We start from the raw sequence: 20241 nt of genomic DNA, 5'->3' as shown, positions 1-20241 counted from the left end.
ATGTATATGTATATGTATATGTATATGTATATGTATATGTATATGTATATGTATATGTATATGTATATGTATATGTATATGTATATGTATATGTATATGTATATGTATATGTATATGTATATGTATATGTATATGTATATGTATATGTATATGTATATGTATATGTATATGTATATGTATATGTATATGTACATGTATATGTATATGTATATGTATATTTCCCTTTGTTGCTGCTAGTGGCACAGCTACAAATGCTCGAGCTATAAATTATCAGTGTCCAGAGTGTGTCCATCACGTTGAAATGCTTGAATTTTTCATTGCTTGCATTTCAATTTTTATGGGCAGCCCACACCACACACACACACACTGCGACACACAATCCCTTTTGCGCCACACCCCATTGCCAATGTGTTGATGTGGCCAGAGCCAGCGACGAAGAGGCACAAAGAGTGAGCTTAAAAATATTGAAATGTCGTGTCTACGAACAGAATATGAACAGAGTATGAACATCCCCAAAGGGTTTTTGGTTTGCCCAAAAAAATTACTCCAAACGGATTCGGTTTCAGCTTGGCTTACCCTTTTTTTCTAACACAGGGTATGCTTGTATGTCTTAACTTGGACAAAATATATTCTTGATTTTAATGAACAGAATGTTGAAATTGTTGAAGTGGCAACGGACATGAATATAACAATTCTAAGCGCCTTATGCTCCATTATTTATAAATGGAATTTTTGTACCTATTCATTCTGCTACCACCAGGTATCTTCCAGTCCGTACCCCTTTTTCGCCTCTCAGTTATTTTCTCTGTGTTCAGCTGCTGTCAAATTTTCTGTGTGTCCCTTTTGTGCTGCCATTTTTTGTCGGTTTTCTGGTCTCAATTTTGTTTTTGTTGCTGCTCTTTTTTTCTAGTTTTTTTGTTGTTGTTGTTGGAATCCCAACGATTGAGTCTCGTTCGCTGCTTCTTCTGCTGAGACTCTCATCTGCTCTCCTCTGCTCTTCTCGCTTGTTTTTCGCTGCTCGTTTTGTGCAATAATTTCCCCCCGTTCCTTTTTCCGCTGCCACTGACTTAAAAGCATGTTGCATAATTCACGCGCTGCGAAGGGAAGAGGGTTCAGCTGATTTGCTTTTTGCTTGGCTTGGGGATTTGGGTTCGGGTGGGGGATCGAGTTTGGCCCCCCCCCCCCCGCACACACACACATTAAAATGTTTGTTTGCATATCTGATTTGTGGCAGCAACAACTGCCGCGTGCCCCCTGCCAACATTTAGAGTCAAACTGGGCGTGGAAGCGGCTAATGTCATCGGGCATTACACATTCATGAACCGGACTGAAGGCCCCGAGGGGAGACCAAAAAGCATTTGCCCAGTTGGTCCCCAATTGCCAAAAAATTCACCAAGAGAGAGTTAGAGCTGACTGTGAGCCGGGGTAACTGACTGATTTGCTGGCTAATTGATTGACGGACTAAAGTACCGACTGAATACAGCAGGAAAAGTAAGGAACAGTCCATGCAGCAAAGAGTTTTTGACAAAATGCACAAAAAATGCTAAAATAAACCTACAAATCAGCTCCTTCATGTGGCTATTAATTAACACACTCACTTGCAATATTAACTGATGGACAGTTTAATGGATTAAACGACTGAGTGGCTGCCTAATTGTCGAACTAATTGAGTGATTCGCTCATTTAATGCTAGATTATGCGCTCGAATGATCATTCGATGGAATTTCCTCACACTCTGCTTGATTGACAGAGTTCTGGAAAAATCTTTTATCAAATATTAAAACAACGATTTCTGATAAATTTCTGATTTAATAACCAACTGCCGTCGTGTCAAGCTTTAGGACTGATTATTATTTATTAACCAACTGACGGAATGTCGCGGTTGGCGGCTGATTGACTGACTGACCGACTGATTTATCCATTGATTGACATATTCGGATTTACATGCTGAGTTCCAATCGATTGATTTATGCCAGTGCCAAATGTATCTGCTAATCGTCCTGCGGCCTTCAAAAGTGTCAAGTCAAGGCTGACCCACAAAAGCTGATGGGTTGTGGCATTAGCCCCCAGCCACAATAGCAGCCCCCTCTGGAGAGATGGAAACGCTGAATTGTGTGCGCGCTAAGCTTTATAATTAATTGCATTCGCATAATAAACGAACTTAAATATGAAAATGAAGTGCAAATACAGGCAGCAAGCAGAAGGGCTCTGATTGAAGCGGGGCAGCGGTTGGCTGCCCCTCTTGTTGGCGGTTCTCTGGCCTCATGCATTTTAAAACTTGGCACCAGCGACAATTTAATGGCACTTACATGCAAATCATTTGCGCTAAATCAATTTCAATTTGCAATCTGACACTGAGGAAAAACTAAGCAAAAGTTGGGTAGCCAGGGAGCAGCATTGGGCTCATTGATGCCTCTGCTGGCTGATATCGTGTCTCTGCGGTTTTTGCTGGATAATTTGTTTTGCTCTGCTGCATGTCAGGCTGTGAATTCAGTTTAAATGCTAAATTACCGAAAAACACCAAATACACATTTGGCACAGAGCAAAAGCACACTTAAGGGCAAGGCAATAGGTGCAGCAAATAAACAAAAATATTTTTGGAAAGTAACTCGAAGATGGGACAAAAATATTTATGCTGTAAATGTCATTTCAGATAACAAAATAGTGTAAGGATTCAACGTTAATTGACCCAATTACCTATCCAATTCATTGCTTCGATCAATTACATTTTTGGAACCTCTTAAAATTATATTTGAATCAGCTTAAGAAATAATTCAAATGTTCGCCCACAAGAACTTGTTTTTTAACCAATTGAAGAGGAATATGTGTACAATCAGGCAGCTCTTATATATGTTTGAAATATATATTTCTCTATACTTAAAATTAAAAAAATAGGGCTATAAATTACTCTATTATTTGTACTCAAGTATGTCTCAAATGTAGCTGCCATAAGCAACTTCCATCTGCTGTATCCCCCAGCTGCCTAGCTAGCTCTCCATTCATGTTTATTTATTACAAGAAATCCTCCCAGTTCGAGTTACGTGTATCAAATATCGAACCTATTCAAATGAGCCATGCCGTATGCAACACGAAACTTTGATTTAGTGAGCCACATGAGCCTTACCATTTGGGGCGTAAGCATGTTGGTGCCGTGTGTCAGTCAGTTCGGGGCATTGTTGTACGGCAACAAATAATAGAATTTGTCTGGTTATAGCCCTGACAGGTTCTCTGGGCCAAGCGCAGGATAATGTGCACGTCAGTGGAGGCTCACACAGGAGGGATGTTGGCCTGGCTTACTTGTGGCATGGCTGCTGTGGCCACGTCTGCCACAGGCGCTCCACGTCCCTCTCCGCTCCCCCTCTTGGGCGCACGTTACGCGTATCATCATCAATCAAGACGGAGCGGAACGGAACGGAATGGAATGGAATGGAACTGATCTGATATGCATGTTATATGTGAAGCTCGGGGCCTTGCCGAACGATGCTCTTGGGCAGCCAAATTTGTAGGCACACATCGAAAGGACCTTCCACTGGGAGCTTGGGACATTCAAGTGTCTCGAATTCTATGGTAATATTATACACATTTGTATTTATTTGATTCTGAGCAGGGCCCGTTCCGAGGGGACTGTAGCCTAATTTACAGGCAAACTGCTAATTTAGTGAGCTTTATGCACATTATTATTATTTGATTTATGAAGGTCTAGCGCTCATATTCGAATTTACCATGGCTGTGTGCTGTTATGCTTTTGCTTAATTATAAACACACATTTTAAGCGTGTAAAGTTAAGGTTTTTGGGAGAATAAAATCAATGCTTGTGGTAATCTCTTCTCTTATTCGCTTCTTTATTGATTTGGCAGTGGAAATCCACAAAGTGCAAAGTAAACTCTCACCTCCACAAAATCACTGAAGTGGATCGCAAATACATACCTTGTGGCATGTACAGTTAAATTAATGCACCAGTGTTGCAAAGTGCACTCCGCTACCCAGATGGCTTGCAAAATGCAGAGAAACTACTCAAATATTTTGTAGGTATAACCTGCGTCTGCTTTTGCTTCTGCTTTTGCTTCCCTGACTGTATGCGTGAGTGTGTGCGTGAGTGTGTGTGCACTTAAAAATGCCATTGCCTGCTTTCAGGCTGCATTTGGTTAAAGTAAAAGCCGTGGCAGTGACAGACAGCAGCAAAGGCTATGGGCGTAAAGGCAAAGCGCCTCGGGGCCAGAGCCTATGCAAATGTGATTCGAGAGCGGGCTTCAAGCCCAGTCATGGTAATTGAATCACACTGCTGCGAGTTATAAGCGAGTTGTAATGCCCCGCCCACCGACCCGGACAAAGCCACCACCCCCCTCAGGCTAGCCATTAGAAAAGTGCACAAGTGGATGCGGTGGGGTGGGAGCAACATGGCATAGGGGCTGAGTGTTCGTGTTTGACAAACAGCATTTCAATGCTTTCAACGCACACACGCAAACTAACAAACAAACAAATAACAAATATCATTACAGCGACTTACAAATGTATGCAAACGGGCAGGCGGCGCTGACAAGCAAGAAAACAGCTGTACAGCTGGGACAAAATTATACGCACAGCCTCGGCAGACAAGACTTTTATCTGTTGCAGCACTTAATTACATTTGGGTTTTCATATTTCTGTTTAATATTAAAAACATTTATTGAGCTGACATTTAGTTATCCGAAAAACTTGACTCTTTGGACTGTGCGTATAACTTTTGTCGCTACTGTATATGTATGTCATGTACACTTGAAGTGAAATGAAAGGCTGCGACGACAACTTACATACATAAAAGATGAAGAAAAATTGCATATAAATACGGAAAACATATCAGTGGGTTTGGGCAAGCGGGCAAGGGCAGGGGTGCAGAGATGGAGATGAGAGAGCTGCTTGCGATTGTCAAGTGGTTGTCCCTGTATGGGAGACAAGACAAGCGGAGGTTCGCCGCTGCCTCCGTTCCTCGATTGAACTTTAACCAGCGAATATGTAATTTATGCATCTGTGTACACGGACGTATCTACATATAATGTATGCATAAATACATCTTCATACAATACACATACACGCAGAAATGTACACTAGTATATATGTATGTATAACCCTTGTCGAAAGCATTTTCGCGTTGATAGCAACAACAATAACTGTGAAATAGCATTACCAACAAAAAGAATGTCATCGCATGCAGAGGCAAAGACAGTGTGGGGTTGTGGGGTTGTGGGGCTGTGGTTATGGGAATGGCGACAAACTCACAAAAGCCATCAACGGCTGGATCACGTACATACCGAAGGGAGATACGCTTAACCCTTTGCCAAAAAGCACAGCCACAAGCAGAATACGAATATGACAAACAAAAGTATGCATATATGGTTTGAATTGTAAATAAGTTGAATGTAATTGCAATTTATGATGAGATTTGATGCTAACTAATACAAATTCCAGAAGCGCATATCATCCCTCAATATAAATCACATTAAGTTATGTAAATTCTTGGCCTGAAAAGTTGCAGGGTTGCAATTTTCCATTTCTTTTTTTATTATGTAGCATAAGTATTAGCAGTAATAAGAATATTATTCGTATAATAGTTGAGTATTAGTAGTTGAGTACACTTTAAGTTCAACTCCACTTTATAAGAGCGTTGAAAAAATTAAAAGCAACTCCGTAGACGGTATCGTATATCCCGACTACTGGAATATGCAATTTTCCTCCTTTATCTTGCCTCTTTTTTTCGTCCGTTTTTCCTTCACTTTTCCATTTTTTTTGGCACGCTTTTTTGTTGCTGTCCTGCTGGCAGAGGTCCGCTGTGCATGTTTTAAGCTTTTCTTATCTGTCTTTGCCAGGCCTGTCGCCTGATCGCCTTTGCTTTCATTTTTTTCCCCCAGCTCTTCCTTGCCTCTTTTTCAGTCCTTGCTTTATTTGATTGTTTTTGCAAGGAGCTGTCATAAAAAGTTTGCCTTCAAAGGGTTAAGGCTGTTACATTTTGCTGCATTCTATTTTTGAGTTTAAATGTTGTTGCACTTTACAAGATGCTGTTAGCGAACAACAGCGAATGCAGCAACAAAACACGAGAGGCAGAGGCAGGAGGAACAACACACGAGAGGTAGGGGCAGGAGGAACAGCTCTAGCTACAGGAGAAACAACACTCGCAGCTGTAGCAGGAGCAGGAGCATCAGCTGCTGCTCCCACAGTTCTATTGACATTGCGTAAACTTTGAACTGCTTGGGGAGGAAAGGAAAAGGCAGAGGGGAGTGCATGGCGCTGTCGGAGTACATTTGCGGGGTAATCTTTGCATGCACAATGAGCTCTCGATGACGTCGCGTGTGTGTGCTCACGGCCTATCTGGCAGCCACAATGGGAGGCAACATTCTGCAACCGCGTGCAACACAAACAATAAAGAAAGAGTAGACACTGGGGACGAGGCTGTGATACCCTAACAGTTACATATGTATATCGTATAGTCAAGGGTTTTAGCTTATATTTACGTATATAAATAGTTATGCAGCATTGCATTTGTAATATTGGAACGATTATTTCAACAGAATAATTTCAATGCAACAGTAAATGTACCGCTAAATGTACAGTAAATGACGATCAGCTACCTGCAGGGCTGACGGTCCGAATTGAACGCGCCCTGTGCAGAGCTTAGTTGTAGCGAGCGAGATAGAGATATAAAGAGAGCGTTGGAGCAGGTAGCGGCTGCTGTTGAGTTAGGCCTAGCTAGAGCGTGAGAAAGATGCAGGGATGAAGAAGGCGGGATGCATAGACGAAAGAAAGAGAGCGTTGGAGTAGGTTGCGGCTGCAGCTATGTTGAGCATGAAGCTTAGCTAGAGCGAGTGCACGAACGAAGAAGGCGGGATAGATAGACGAAAGAACGACCGCATATGCATGCAATGAATACAGTGAGTAACGCAAAGTAACGAACACTAATGATAATTTAAGTGGTAATTTGTATGATGTAATTTATGCATATTATCGTCTGTGATGCTCTTTCGCAAAACTGAGATCATTTTTGCACATACAAATCTACACTAGACTGTCTCTGCTATGTCACATTCCCATGAACAGTCCGAACATACCCTATGCCAGCGTATTGTAAGCCAAAAAACACGAGGTGCGCCTAATTGCAGGAGCATGTGAACGGGTAAGTAGGTGCAAAACAGCCAAGGGCCGTCGACGTGGACCGTTTTATGCTGCAATTAAAAGTCTGGCACGAAAACAAATGCATGCAATTTGCAGCTCGACCATGTCGTCATCAGGCTGCAAAACCTAATTAACGTGAATGGGAGAAGCAGGATTACGGTCTAGCCAAAATCAATGGCCAGCCTAAACGAATCGGTAATAGCAGTGGCAGAGCACAAAAGCTTCCGTGTGATTTATTTCAGCGACTTGATCTTTATAATGATTTACCATGACAGGGTCACAAATCTCCAAAAACTAAACATTTCTACTTTTTGGTTCAGCTGAATAACGAGGATGGAAATTCTTTGAAATTCGGCTGAAAAGCCTCTCCTCGGTTGACCTAAATTCATTTGGCCGCTGCTATTGATTCCATTTTCGGCAGGTGAAATATATTTGACATGGTATTGCGGTTCCCACATTCCTAAATACATACATTTGGCACACTTTTTTCCGTTTTTAATCTACTGCTCTCAAAACCATGCCACCACAATTCATGATGAACATTTTGTCAATACTTTGATTAAAGGAAACCAAAATTTCCAGCAAACCAAACTAACAGTTCGATACACAACATTTACATATGTATTTGTTGATAATTTTTATCAGAATTTAGCAAACAAACATTGAGTGAACAGTTTTATCAATTTCTAAGCAAGGCAAACCGATTATTTTGAACAAACAATAAAAGAAAACTTGTCGTAAAAGGAGTGTAAATAAATGCATTTTATTTGAATTCAATTTATGAATTATTTTATGCATGAACAAATATACATATTTGTGTACTCGTGTGTTATCAATTGCATGTAAAAGCAGCTGAAGCATTCTTTCGACAACCAATCTGACAGTATTCACCCGTCAGTGCAAAGCTCATTAAAAATAAATTCAAAGCCAAAAGAACTCCTCTTAGCTGATTGATAACAGCCATAGAACTTTATGTAAAGAAATATCCATAAATATTCATCATTTTCCAAGAATCTCGACCACATTCGGTGGGCACTCAAGGGTCTCCCCAGCTCAGCTTTAGTGCCTTGATTACCAATTCAATTCTGCAAACGAGCTGACATCGGCACTCGGCCAAACCTGTACCTGCCTGCCAGCACACAAACACAAAAAGGCGCACTTCAAGTGCCCATAAAACACTTACACTCACCCGGACTCGTACTCCCACACGCACGTATGAACACCCATGAGTATGTGGTACTCTGGCTGGCTGGTGGCGGGGGGAGTGGGTATAATTAAATATGAAAACATATGTTTCCCCATTGTTTTTCACAGAGCCACGACAAAAGGCGCAGAAAAATCAATACAAATATCCCCGATTCAGTGTGTCCCTTTTGTCAACCTTAATTACGAGTACGAGTAGGAGGAAGGCAGAGGCTCGAGTGCATTGTGTAATTTGTATTTAAGCAAGTTAAGTAAATCAGCTGACGAGTCGGCGAACGCAAATCGTCAAATATTTATAAGCCTTCGGGTTGAGTCCGCTACAAATTTTATGAGCACGAAGGGGAGAGAGTAAGAGTGAGAGTGAGAGAGAGAGACGGTGACGGTGACGGTGACGAGGGGCCCTCTAGTGGCATTGTCAATTATGAGAATTATGAGCAGTGAATACGTCAGAGTAACGGCTGTTCATCCACCGTCTCCTGCTGTCTCCACCATCTTCTCCCCTGGCAATTGCGTCAGCAGTTAATTTTTATGTATTTTTAAAGCGCTGCCGCCAGCGCCCCACCAGTCACCCTGGACTGGCTTAATAAGTAGGCCCCGGCATGTATTAACGGCCGTGAGGCGACAAGCAAGATAAATAATCGTATCAAGCGTAAGTCTGAGTGAGACAAGAGATGGACCCTCGATACACAACTTGACGCTGAGCACAAATTTATGCACTTCACTCGACTGCTGCCCCGAAATATCAAGCAAAAAGAAACAAGAAAACACGAAGCAGTACAGAGAGGCCGCTAGCGTCGAGAAGTCCGACCACGAGTACACCCCCGGGCTACACGGAATGGATTATTACTTAATAGAAGCTCTTAATGTGGTGCAGATTTAATCTGAATATGGATAGGCTTTGAATAAAGCAACATCAACGCAAAGAGGAGCGAAAAATCACTTAGTTAATCATGAATTTAAACATCATAAATAGCAATGAAATAACATTTAAATGCTATATTTTCATAATTATAGTTGGCATAGTTGTTTTCCCAGATGTCCTATCTTCTAAACTTTTTATCTCAGTTACTGTTGGGTCGAACAGGCGAAGCGACTGTAGCGGCATCTTCCGCATTCACCTCAGTTCTTTGTATGAATACAAAATATCCTCACACCCTACACCACTGTGTATAAGTGGAAGAGATGAGAAAAATAAACTTTTTCGCAGCGAAAGCAAAGTCTTTGTTGGTGTTATCGGCGTTTAATTAAACCATGTGTGGGGAGTGCCAGAGAAAAAGAAAAAGTAACAGACGCAGAAGGCGAATAAGTAGAAGAGCAAAGGAAGCAAAAGCAAAAGAAACGAAAGCAAAGGAAGCGCAAGCAAAGCTCATTTCCAGCGCACTCGAGAGTGCAGGAGGAGGAGGAGGAACATAGCGAGGATGTTGTCGATAGGCCAAGATAAAGCCAGCAACTTGTTGTCGACTGGGAAGTCCATGCACCGACAATTGCAAAGGAAGTTGGTGGCGGAGAACGAGGAAGAGTGAAGGAGTGCATGTTTTGCTTGCCACATTATTGTTTCTTCATTTTAGTTGCCCCTCAGCACATCACGGGTTCCGGCAGCTGCCTCATTTACACAATTGTGGCATTAGATAAATGTGCGCAATGGTTGGGACCTGCTCCTGTCATGCACTGAGCAAAGGGAACAGCCGAGCCAACGAAAATCTCTGTCTAAAATGGGAAGTTTTGTGCTGTTGAAATGCACTCAGCAGTTCCTAACCTCATTGATTATTGTGTTCATAAAGTGGAGAGCACTCTACATGAGGCACTTATGATAATGGAGTTGCTCTCCTCAACATTCCCTTCTCAGTTACCAGCTATAACCGAGTTTTCCAAACCAGTTGGGCTGCAGCTGCAGAAGGCGAACCTGCTGCCAGGCACATGCTTATGTACGTTGATAGATTTGCATGCATGAACAGGACCTCGGCTCAGCCACAGTCCCAGTCCCAGTCCCAGTGCCAGGCTTCGGCAGCTCTCTGTGGATATTTAGAGAGCAGCTCGCTGGTGGCATGTTTGCGGTACAGTGTGCAATGCGTTTTAATGAGTTTTTTGTTCTCTCGTAATTATTTTTGCCGTCTGTTATACTTGTATGCGCAAATATATATGTATGCGTTTTTCCTTCAAGCGCCGACAGTCAAGGCTCCAACCGTTTTAATGAGAAAACGCAGAGCCTCGAGTCAAAACGCAAAACTCTACTCTGCACTTGGTAATTGTGCGAGAAATGGTTGGTCTTTTCATATGTATGGAAATAAATGAATGTTTAGGAAGATGAGCAATGTGACAAAGCGAAAGCACACACGATAAACATTCATTTGTTACCCTTTGACTATGTCGATTTCTTAGCTTTGTGCTCTCAATTCTCAGGCACTTCAGGAACTTGATACCTGACTTAATTGCATGTTACTTGCATGTTGGCATCGGTTCAGTCACCTCACCACTCACAAATTGACACAAAAGATATTCTCCTGCCTTTGCTGCCACTCTGCACAAATGCCATGCCAAATAAAATTGATAAATCCGTTTTGCCTTTTGTTTTCGCTGCGTCTTTACACATTTCTCTCGTAGCAAGCAAAATCAGAATCCTTGTTGGGCAAATATTTACAATTAATAATCTATGCACGCCCTGTCCTGTCCGGCTGCTGCCTGAATGGAAATAATGAAATAAATCATAAATTAGCTTGGAGTTTGCTTTGATTAAGGCTGCTGCTTGCAGTGCAATTAGCAAATTAAAATGCAAAATGCCGTGCAACAATGTGGGGCAGGCAGCAGTAAATTAATCCAGCCACCCCCACATGTTCGACTCGGGCATTATGTTGTTGCCATTTCGCATTTACATTTGTAAAGTTGTAAAATAGTCAAATTGAGCGCGCGCGCCCTCCCCGTTCCTTCTGTGACCCGATTATGGGCATTGCCTGCCACGGGAGCTGCATCTGTCGGCCAATTGTTCCGCCCAACTGGCAGACTGTCCGACAGCCCTGCCATTGTATACATTAATTTGATTTAAAATGCATTGCTGCAGCTCCCATCCCACTGCTGTTGTCCCTGCCCTAAACTGCAATTTATAAACAATTTTGTGATTTGCGAAAATTGCGCTGGCTGGCTGGCTGGCTGGCTGGCGGGGCATGACGACTGTGGCGTAATTAAAACGTGATCAAAGGCGTCGACAGCCACTGCTAGAAAGCAACAAAAAGCGATTCGTCAGCAGTGGGAATATTTATTGTGTGGTCTCCACGTTGCACATACGCCCTGTGGACAGCGCAGACAAAATGCCTGATGCATTTTTATGCATATTTCGATAATATAATTGACAATAATTGACAGTGTGCTTATTTAAGTATTACTTTGAATGCAATGAACCCGAGGGCATCAGCAAAATAAATATGCAATTTTTGTTGCGTCACAAAATCAATTGCGGCGAAGGAAGATTGAATTTTGAACGTGTTAAGTGGGGATTTGGTCATATTTCCCCAGCAAATTATTACCGCAGCGTGAGAACATTCATTTGAATTTATGAAGTTTTAAATAAGGTTTTAACAACGCCAAATAATTACATATTTGAGTTAACACTAGAGAATTCGTTTCACTTGAATATATTTAAAATGCAGCAGCAAAATCCTTCGTTCGACTGTTCCTGCTCATAGTTCTTCAACGTTTAATGGTCGCAGGTATTTATAATTAAATATATCACGTACATCATTCAGACATTAGCGTACATCGTTTATGCCTTTCCCACAGTTCTTTCAATCAAACTGCTTGTGCAGCAAAGACAAAGACTTTGCACTCGAAAACGCGCCCGAATCGGTTGTACCGCCGATTGCCCACTTCCCGCCCCTGACCTTTGCTGACCAGAGAATTTTGGTTTCCATATTGTTGCTGCTGCTGAACCGAATTTCGTTTTCAATTTTCAACACTTTTAATAGCCAATTAATTAAACGGCCAAATAACAACAGACGATGCGGCATAGCACTGAGCAAAAAGTGTGTGTAAAATGGGGAAAACATTTTTAAAATGGGAATTAAAATGGGTTGAAAATAAGGGAAGACTCGGAGGCCTAAGACCTCAGCAATAAAGATGCATTTCGGATTTATTCTACAGCAAAACAAGCACAAATATGGGAACTAAAAATGCTAAAAAAAAAAGGGTTTGAGATCATCTTTGCCCAAGAGTCCCGGATTCGAGTGTTAAAGAACTTTTGTCGAGCTTAAAACTATAATTTCTGCTGCAGCTGCTCGGGTAGAAAGTTTTCCTTTTATGGCTAACATTAATGAGACATTCACTGCCCGATCCATAAAGGTTCTTCCTTTGTCTGTAACTCCCAAAGCTAATTTTCTCCCTGTGCACCTGCCGTGTGTACACAGATTTACGCTTGTGTGAAAAATAAAATTCCACTTTGGCTTTGTGCAGATGTAGCAAACATTTTTATAATTGCCGGCGAAGCTTTTTTTATTATTTAATTGCCAGCCAGCTGTGGGCCACCAAGGCATGGGACTCTCCGCTCCTCTTCCGTAGTTTGAGCTGCGAAACTTTTGCGCTATCGCCGGGCGCATAAATCGTTAAAGTTTCGCATAATTTATGCCTGGCCAACAATTGTTAAATAATGATTTTTCTCAAACAAAAGCTTCGGGGGCAACGTATAAATTATGAATAGGAAAGAAGGCCAGAAAAGACTAGGCAGCGAGAGCGAGAGTCAATTAGGAAGATTACTATTTATGAGATTTACACGGAGCGAGAGAGAGAGGAGCAGCGAAGCGAACTGTTGACCCCTGGAGATTAGTGGTAATTTGCAGTTTATCCTTGGCCCAGTCAGGGAGCGGTGGGGTGCAGCGGGAGTCTTGTCACGCATGAATTATTTATGCGTCAAGAAGCCTCCCACACCGCACCAGCCCCCACCAACTTTGGGCCTTGGGCTTACCTTTGGGTAAGGGAAAACTTCCCTGGCCTTAGCCCTCGGTGAGACTCGACTTTGCTCTCTCCCTTTTTAGCTCTCTGTCTCTCTCCCTCTGAAAGTTTTGAGCATGTGTCAAACGCTTTTAATTTGCTGCGAGCTTTCATTAACGTTTCACATGAATGAAAGGCAGCTCCAGAGTTGAAGGACTTGGCGTCCGATTAAGGCGAAGTTCTCTGTGACACTCGAAAAATGCAATCAGCAGACATTGAAGGACACGCATTGAAGTGGCAGCAGAACACAAGCCAATAAAACAGGAGACACAAAAAGGGCACACACACACGGGGCGTATGCGCAACAAAGAACTTCAAAAGCGGTCAGCCATTGCACAAAGGGACAGACGGTTGGGCGTAACCCAACCCAAGGCAGATGGCTGCCCGGGCAACAATTAAAATGGGAATCGCAAATGCAGGGACCACACCCGAAATGCCAGCACGGCACCAGCCATCAAGGCTGGGGGTAGGTGTGGCTTCCGGCCGATTAGAGAACGGCAGGCATGGAAATTCTTGAAGGCAAATTGTCAGCACCTGTGCGACAGCTGACAATTCAATAAACTTTGGCTTTGAGGCAGAAACAGCTGCTGTCCCCGGGCATCAATCAGCGAAGCAAATAGCGAAGCAGAAAATGTCAATATGGATATTAAATATGGATTGAGCAAAAGTAAGCGGCAGAGCGTGACAATTGTGTCCAGATTTGAGTCGAAACTTTCTACTCACACATTGAGAATAGATCTCTGTCTGGGCGTCCAGCGAGGAGTGGCCACTGTCACTATGTGCTGGCCGAGTCGCCCAGCGGTGAGGCTATGTTGCTGTTGCTGTTGCTGTCCGACGTGGACAGGGGCCGACAGATGCCGAGACGCGTGAGGCCCGGCGGCATGGCCTTCAGTATGGAGACGGCCTCGTCCAGCTCGAGGCCTTGGAGCAGGTGTTCGCCGACACTCATGAGACGATCGCCGGGATATATCTCGTTGGTTGCCTCCGCAGCACCACCGCGTATCAGGCCGCGTATCACAATCACACTGCCCTCCGAGTCGAGCGGATCCTGGTAGTCGAGTATGGAGAAGCCAAAGCCCTGCTCCGTCTTCTCAATGTCGACGGCTGTCACCTCGCAGCTCCACAGCGCCAAACCGGACACGTTCTCCAGTGACTTGGAGCGCTGCTGGCTGCCATTGCCTCCCGCTCCCGCTCCAGCTCCAGCTCCCGCTCCAGCAGCATCCGTCAGCGTCGCCGTGCTGGACGTGTACAGGGAGCTCTCCGACTGCGCCTTGCTGAGCAAATTCTGCAGGCTCTGATGGCCTCCGGGCAGTAGACTGCGCGTCTCGAAGGCCTCCGCATTCTGCGACGTATTGATGACGGAGGGCACCCGTGTGCCGCGCGCACACACGAGCTTAACGCGCGCGGGCAGCTCCTTGAGGATCTTGACCACATCGATGTGTCGCAGTCCCTGGAGCTTGTGCTCGTTGACCTGGAGCAGCTCGTCGCCGGGCCGCAGGATGCCCTGACGGCCGACGGGACCGTCCTCGAGTATGGAGCGTATGTAGTGATGCGGACGCTTCTCAATGCCGCACTCGACGTCGACGGTGCCCTCGAGGCTGATCCCTAGACCTGAAAGTTTATTTATTTCGGCAACTAAAATTTCACTGTCGGGAAACTCACTTTTCCAGGCCACGCGCAGCGAGGCGGCACTCGGACTGGCCTCAGCCACAGCCACAGCCACAGTCTCACCCTTGACCCCCATGGGAGCCGCTCCAACTAGCTCATTGGTGGGCGTTCGACTCTGTGCGGCATCGGGCTCCAAGTCGTGGTCCGCCCCGGGCTCTGGACACTGCTCGTCGGTGTCGTTGCCACTGTCATCCGCCGCCGCTGGCAGGCCGTGGCTTCTGCTCCGCGTCAGCTGGCCATTGGTCAGAGTCGGAGGGGGCAGTCTGGGCGCTTTGGTCGCGGGTCCACTGTGATCGCTGCGGTCCAGCACGTGCGACATGTTCGACTCGACGGTGTCCCGCGAGGGCAGATCTGGGAGATTGCCGAACTCTGGCGGCTCATCCTCATCGGCTGCCTCCGCCTCACCCTCGGTGGCAATCGACTCGGCATCGAGGGACTTGGGTGGCAGCCAGCTGAGCGTGGCTATCGAGGGTGAGCCCGGCATCGACAGCTGCGACTGTCCGTCGCCATCGTTGTCCGCGGGGCAGGGTGCGCTGCGTCCCTTCATCTGCGTGAGGGCCACCTGCAGGTGCTCGAACTTGCGACCGCGCAGGAAACGCTCCAGCGTCAGGTGCACCTCGATGTCCGTGTTGCGCAGCAGCTCCACGGCCTGGTGGTTCGTCACGCCGGACAGGGAGCGTCCGTCGACGGCGACAATGCGATCGTTGATCTGTATCTGGCCGCTCGTCTCTGCGGCGCTGCCCTCGATGATGCTCTTGACGAAGATGCCGGACAGGTCCTCCTCCTCGCACACATAGCCGGCCACGGTAATGCCCAGCCCGTAGACGTTCTTGTGCAGCTCCACGACGTAGGTCTCCGTCTCCGGGGAGTCCATGTACGAGGGCGAGCCAGAGGCAGAGGCGGAGTCCCTCTCGTCGTCATCGTTGTCCTCCTCCTTCTCGTCGGCCGACAGTTTGCTGCCGGCTATCACAGTCTCAATATGCCGATCGTCCCGCTCCTCCTCCTCCTCCTCCTCCTCCTCCTGCCCGTCCCTCGTTCTCCAGCGCGGCTCCAGCGCTAGCTGCAGGGCGGGACGCGGCGGCGGCGAGAGTATGGAGAAGGGCACAATGTCCAGGTCGCGCGGACACTGTCGCCCATTGGCGTCCATCGATCCGCTGCTGTGGCTGCCAATCATGTGCGGCGGTATGGGCGGCAGGGGGAAGTCGGCGAGGTCCGTCAGCTCGCCCAGCTGGAGGTGTGCCAGCGGCTCGGCTGTGGCCAGATCGGAGTCCGCGTCCGCTGGTCCGCCCCGCACCAGACCCACCAGACTCGAGACATCCACAGAGCCGCCAGTTCCAGTTCCAGAGGCAGCCGCAGCCGCCGCAACAGCTGCCGCAATGGAGAAGCTGGGATTCTGGAAGAGATGACGCGACAGTTCTTCCGGGTCGGAGAGGAGCTTAGTTGGTATAATTGGCGCATGACTGGCCAGCGTTTGGTAGTCGATGGCAGTCGGCTCTATCGGCCGCGCCACAATCAGACGCACCTGAGCTCCGGTCTGACGAAGAACTGTGGCCACCTGCTCCGAGCTGAAGCCGCGCAGATTCACCTCCCCGATCTGCAGCAGGTGATCGCCCAGCTGCAGTCGCCCGTCCCGCTCCGCAACGCCGCCGGGCGTCAAGGCCTTGATCACGACGCCCGTGCTGCGGCCACCGACCAGAATGAATCCGAGGCCATTGCCATCGTTGATCAGATCGATAACCTCCACCTGTGACCATTCGGTGCTTAGGACCATCTTCGGATCGGGCTCTCTTCTCGCTGGTACTTGCTGCTGTCCTTGCTGGTTTTAGTTAATTATATTTCTGTGGTTGTGGCAGCTATTGTTTCTGTTGTTTCATGACGCAAAGTTCCGTTCTTGGCCTTGGCTTTGGGTCCGTCCGGTGGTGCTGGTGGCAAATACTTTTGTTGGTTTTTGTTTTTTGTTTCTTGGGTTGGCTGCTTGTTATATTGTTGTGGCAATGTTGGATTTGTTGTTGCCGCTTTTGTTGGTATCGCATTGAGTGTCGTTCGTGTGACAATTACGGCCTGGCACGAGCTCCGCTCCTGGCACAGCCAGCGCCAACCGCATTATCAACGGCATCGACAGCGACTTTGGGCCACTGCGAAGCACAGCAGGCGTATCTGTAATTATGTCAAGCACACAAACACGCACACACACACGCACACACACACGCACACGCAGGTAAACAAAAAGTTAGCGCGGCACGCGGCGTATACGCAATGCCAGGGGGAGCGAGTCAGGGCAGAGCAGAGCAGAGCAGAGCGATTTGGCGTGACACGGGTGCGAAGCGGGAATTTAAATTGCTGCCCCCCGCCAGGCACAACATTCTTCATTACCTTCGGCATGCCCTCATTCGCGGTATTCGAAAGCGATCAAGGAGCTGCTGGAAATGGCTGCGAGTGGCTGCTGCTTAGGGGGTTCTTTTCAGCTGAGTTTCACACTTAGCATGTGGCTGGATAGGATAGAGGGATAAAAGTAGCCAAATATGGGTAGTTGCGGAGGCGCAAAGGCTATCACATTCTGCATTGAAACAAGAAAAGGTTTGAGTAGCGCCACAAGAGTGTTCTTATGCTCCTGCCGCTGAGATCATTTCGTGGGCTATAGCCAAAGGGGAGCGTGCGTAGATCCAAGCGTAATGTTCCCACTTCCGTCTTAATGAGCGCCCTAATCGCTGTGACTATTAAAGTGCATTTTCGCTTTTAATGGCGCCTTTTTTGCACGATTTTGTAATTTACATGCGCACACACGCACTGTGGCAACGAGGCATCGCTCACGTGCCACGCCACGCATGTTTGACACCAAACAGCCAGGCCCTCTACTGCCTCCCCCCTTGGCAGTTCTAATTGGAAAATATCGTGCAAAGAGCCAGCAAAGTGCAGAGTTGTGGGCCAGTGGGGCAGCATACTTGGCGTTGCATACTTTGTGGCGCCGCTGCTGGCAGACTCGCAGAAACAATCTGCAATCGCGCGATAAGTTTCGAGTAGCAGCCAGTCAAGCCATTTGGGGTTGGATGGAAGTGCCAAGTCTGGTTTGAAATGCTTTTGCGGTTTTCAATTCGCTTTCTTTTGGCTCCTGTGGCGCCCAAACTGGCGTTGGCCAATGTCGGGGATGCTAACGCAGTGACAGTAACTCTGCTCCACAGAGTTTGCTCATCTCTCCCGCACAGCAGTTTGCTAAGTAAGACCAGAAGCCACAGCCACAGCCACAGTCGAGTGTGCATCAGAGCCAGTTGGATGCCGTTTTAATTGTTGTTTTCGGCCCAGCCATTATTGGCCATGTCTGCCACTGACTGCAGCTGTCAATTAAACGCTGATTGACTTTGCATTCACTGGACACACGGATTGGCACACGATGCGTATGATTAACGCTGTGCCCGTGCCCGTGCCCGTGCCTCAACTCGTGTCTGTGGCCGTGCTTCAACTGTGTAGAGCCTGGGCTTTGGTCATTTGTTTGCATGCAGCCTGTCTCCTGCCTCGCTCTCTCGCGTGTGTGCCTCATTTGACTTGGCTGCGGTTGCGGAGGGACTTTCGAGAAGTAGGAGTAGCTGCTGTCCCAGGCCCATTACCCGGAAAGTAGGCCAAGCGCGTTTGAAGTTGGAGGGTTGTGCGTGGGTGTGTTGGCTGCTATTTTGATACGCCTCAAGTTGAGGCCAGGGGCTGCCCGACTGCTGGGCTGTGCCAATTCTCGCTCTTGTTTTCGCTTTCCGCTTTCCGCTTTCCGCCGTTGGCCACTGTTGCTTCCAACGCACTTCAAGCTGCCGCACGACGCTGGCCTACTGCGCCGTTATTAGCCGGCTCAGGGATCGAGCTGGTCTGCACCGCTGCTAGCCAAATGGCGAGGCGTTGAGTGTCAAAAATCGATAAACAAACAACAACAAAAACGCGACCAAGAAGCGGCCTAAGGTTAGGTGAAGTTTGTCGACTTGCTGCATACCCTTGAAAGTGTTTCATTTTCAACAAGTTCCCTGGCGGTTGCTGGCGTTGCACAAATGTTCAATGCTCCGTGCTGAATGTATTTTTGGTTGGTTTTATGTCTAGGCTATGGCTCCGCAGGGCGGTTTAATCTTAGTCCTTTCAGGGACGCAGCACAAGCCCACGCCCAAGCCAAGGCAAGGCAATCTGAGTCGCTCTTGCCGCATTGTGGCTGCTGCTGCCTGCTGGCTGGTGTCGTGTGGCAGCGCCTTTTGACCTGCCTACCCGCCCCTGGCCTGGCCACGCCACGCAGGCTCTTAGCCAAATTGCTGCAGCCCAACATTATAGAGGGGAAAGTGAAACAAAAAACTTGTAAACAAGCGGCACGCAATTGGCAATTACTTAGTCGACGTTTGACGCCTCATCCCCCTCTCCCCATGCGGCAGGGACACAGAGAAATTCCCACAAACTATTTCTATTGATTTAACAACGAAGAAAGCAAATCGAAGCGCGGCTATCGCTGGCTAAGCCATGGCCATGCATGCGTGTGCTCCCCACTGACGCTCCCCTCCTGGCGCTGCGTCTTCTGCGAACTCTTAATTGGCAGCCGCTTTAAGGCCGCCACTTTCACTTTCACTTGTGGGCCAGGGTTAAGGCAGGCAAATGGCAAACTACCCGTACAGGCTGGCCAATTTATGGGCCAGCAAACGGTTTCCGCAACGTTTTGTGGCACTTCATTCACGCACTTCATAAACACATAGCCGGGCGATGGATAACGGGTAGAATGGAGCCGCGGAACAACGGACACGGCAGAACGGCGGTAGGGCGGAACAGCGGAACGGGGGAACGACACTCGTATGTTTTGCGCCTTGTTTTCTGGCTCTATTCTCGGCTGGTGTGCTTTGCGCTTTGTGTGCTAATCATTGAACAGTTTACGCGCGCATTTTCCAGCACTGCAACACGCCCGCACGCCACGAAGCTTCTTCGCCAAATGAAGTGCCCGCTGGCCAGAATGCCCCAGCGCACTCCCGCAGCACACCCGCAGCACCTCCCAGGCCTCTCGCCTTAACTTACGGCACGTGGCGGTCTCTCCGCCCATGCGCAGTCTCCTGCCACATGACTCCGGGATGCACTGCGAGCGAATATTGCTCGCAATATTTACAAAATGAAGCTGCCATGCGGCGGCACCCGCGACTTTGGCGGAGAGAGGCGAGAGGAGAGAGCAGCCCAAGAACTGAGAGCGAGAGAGTGAAAGCTTGCGAGAGAGCAAAAGCGCTGCCGCACAGTGGCGCCGGGCGAAAGCTT

The 20241-nt window shown here is 47.2% G+C and overlaps 1 protein-coding gene across 2 annotated transcripts in view; it reads right to left on the bottom strand.

The window, feature by feature from the left end:
• LOC117589487 (patj homolog) overlaps window positions 1–19826 on the bottom strand; it is a 29380-nt gene extending 9554 nt beyond the window's left edge. The window contains exons 1-3 of one of the 2 annotated variants that reach the window (XM_034281450.1): window positions 19612–19826; window positions 14983–17145; window positions 14044–14931 (exon numbers count right to left, since the gene is read on the bottom strand). In XM_034281450.1, the coding sequence (XP_034137341.1) occupies window positions 14096–14931; window positions 14983–16759 (2613 nt within the window). In that variant the 5' untranslated portion in view covers window positions 16760–17145; window positions 19612–19826 and the 3' untranslated portion in view covers window positions 14044–14095. Of the gene's footprint in view, window positions 1–14043; window positions 17146–19611 lie in introns of both variants that reach the window. The other variant, XM_034281449.1, reaches the window with a different exon arrangement.
• Window positions 19827–20241: the final 415 nt, after the last annotated feature.

This window comes from Drosophila guanche, unplaced genomic scaffold, assembly GCF_900245975.1.
Source record: "Drosophila guanche unplaced genomic scaffold, DGUA_6, whole genome shotgun sequence".
Taxonomy (NCBI): domain Eukaryota; kingdom Metazoa; phylum Arthropoda; class Insecta; order Diptera; family Drosophilidae; genus Drosophila; species Drosophila guanche.
Note: the sequence above shows the minus strand (reverse complement) of the source record. Positions and strands in the feature narration are given on the sequence as shown.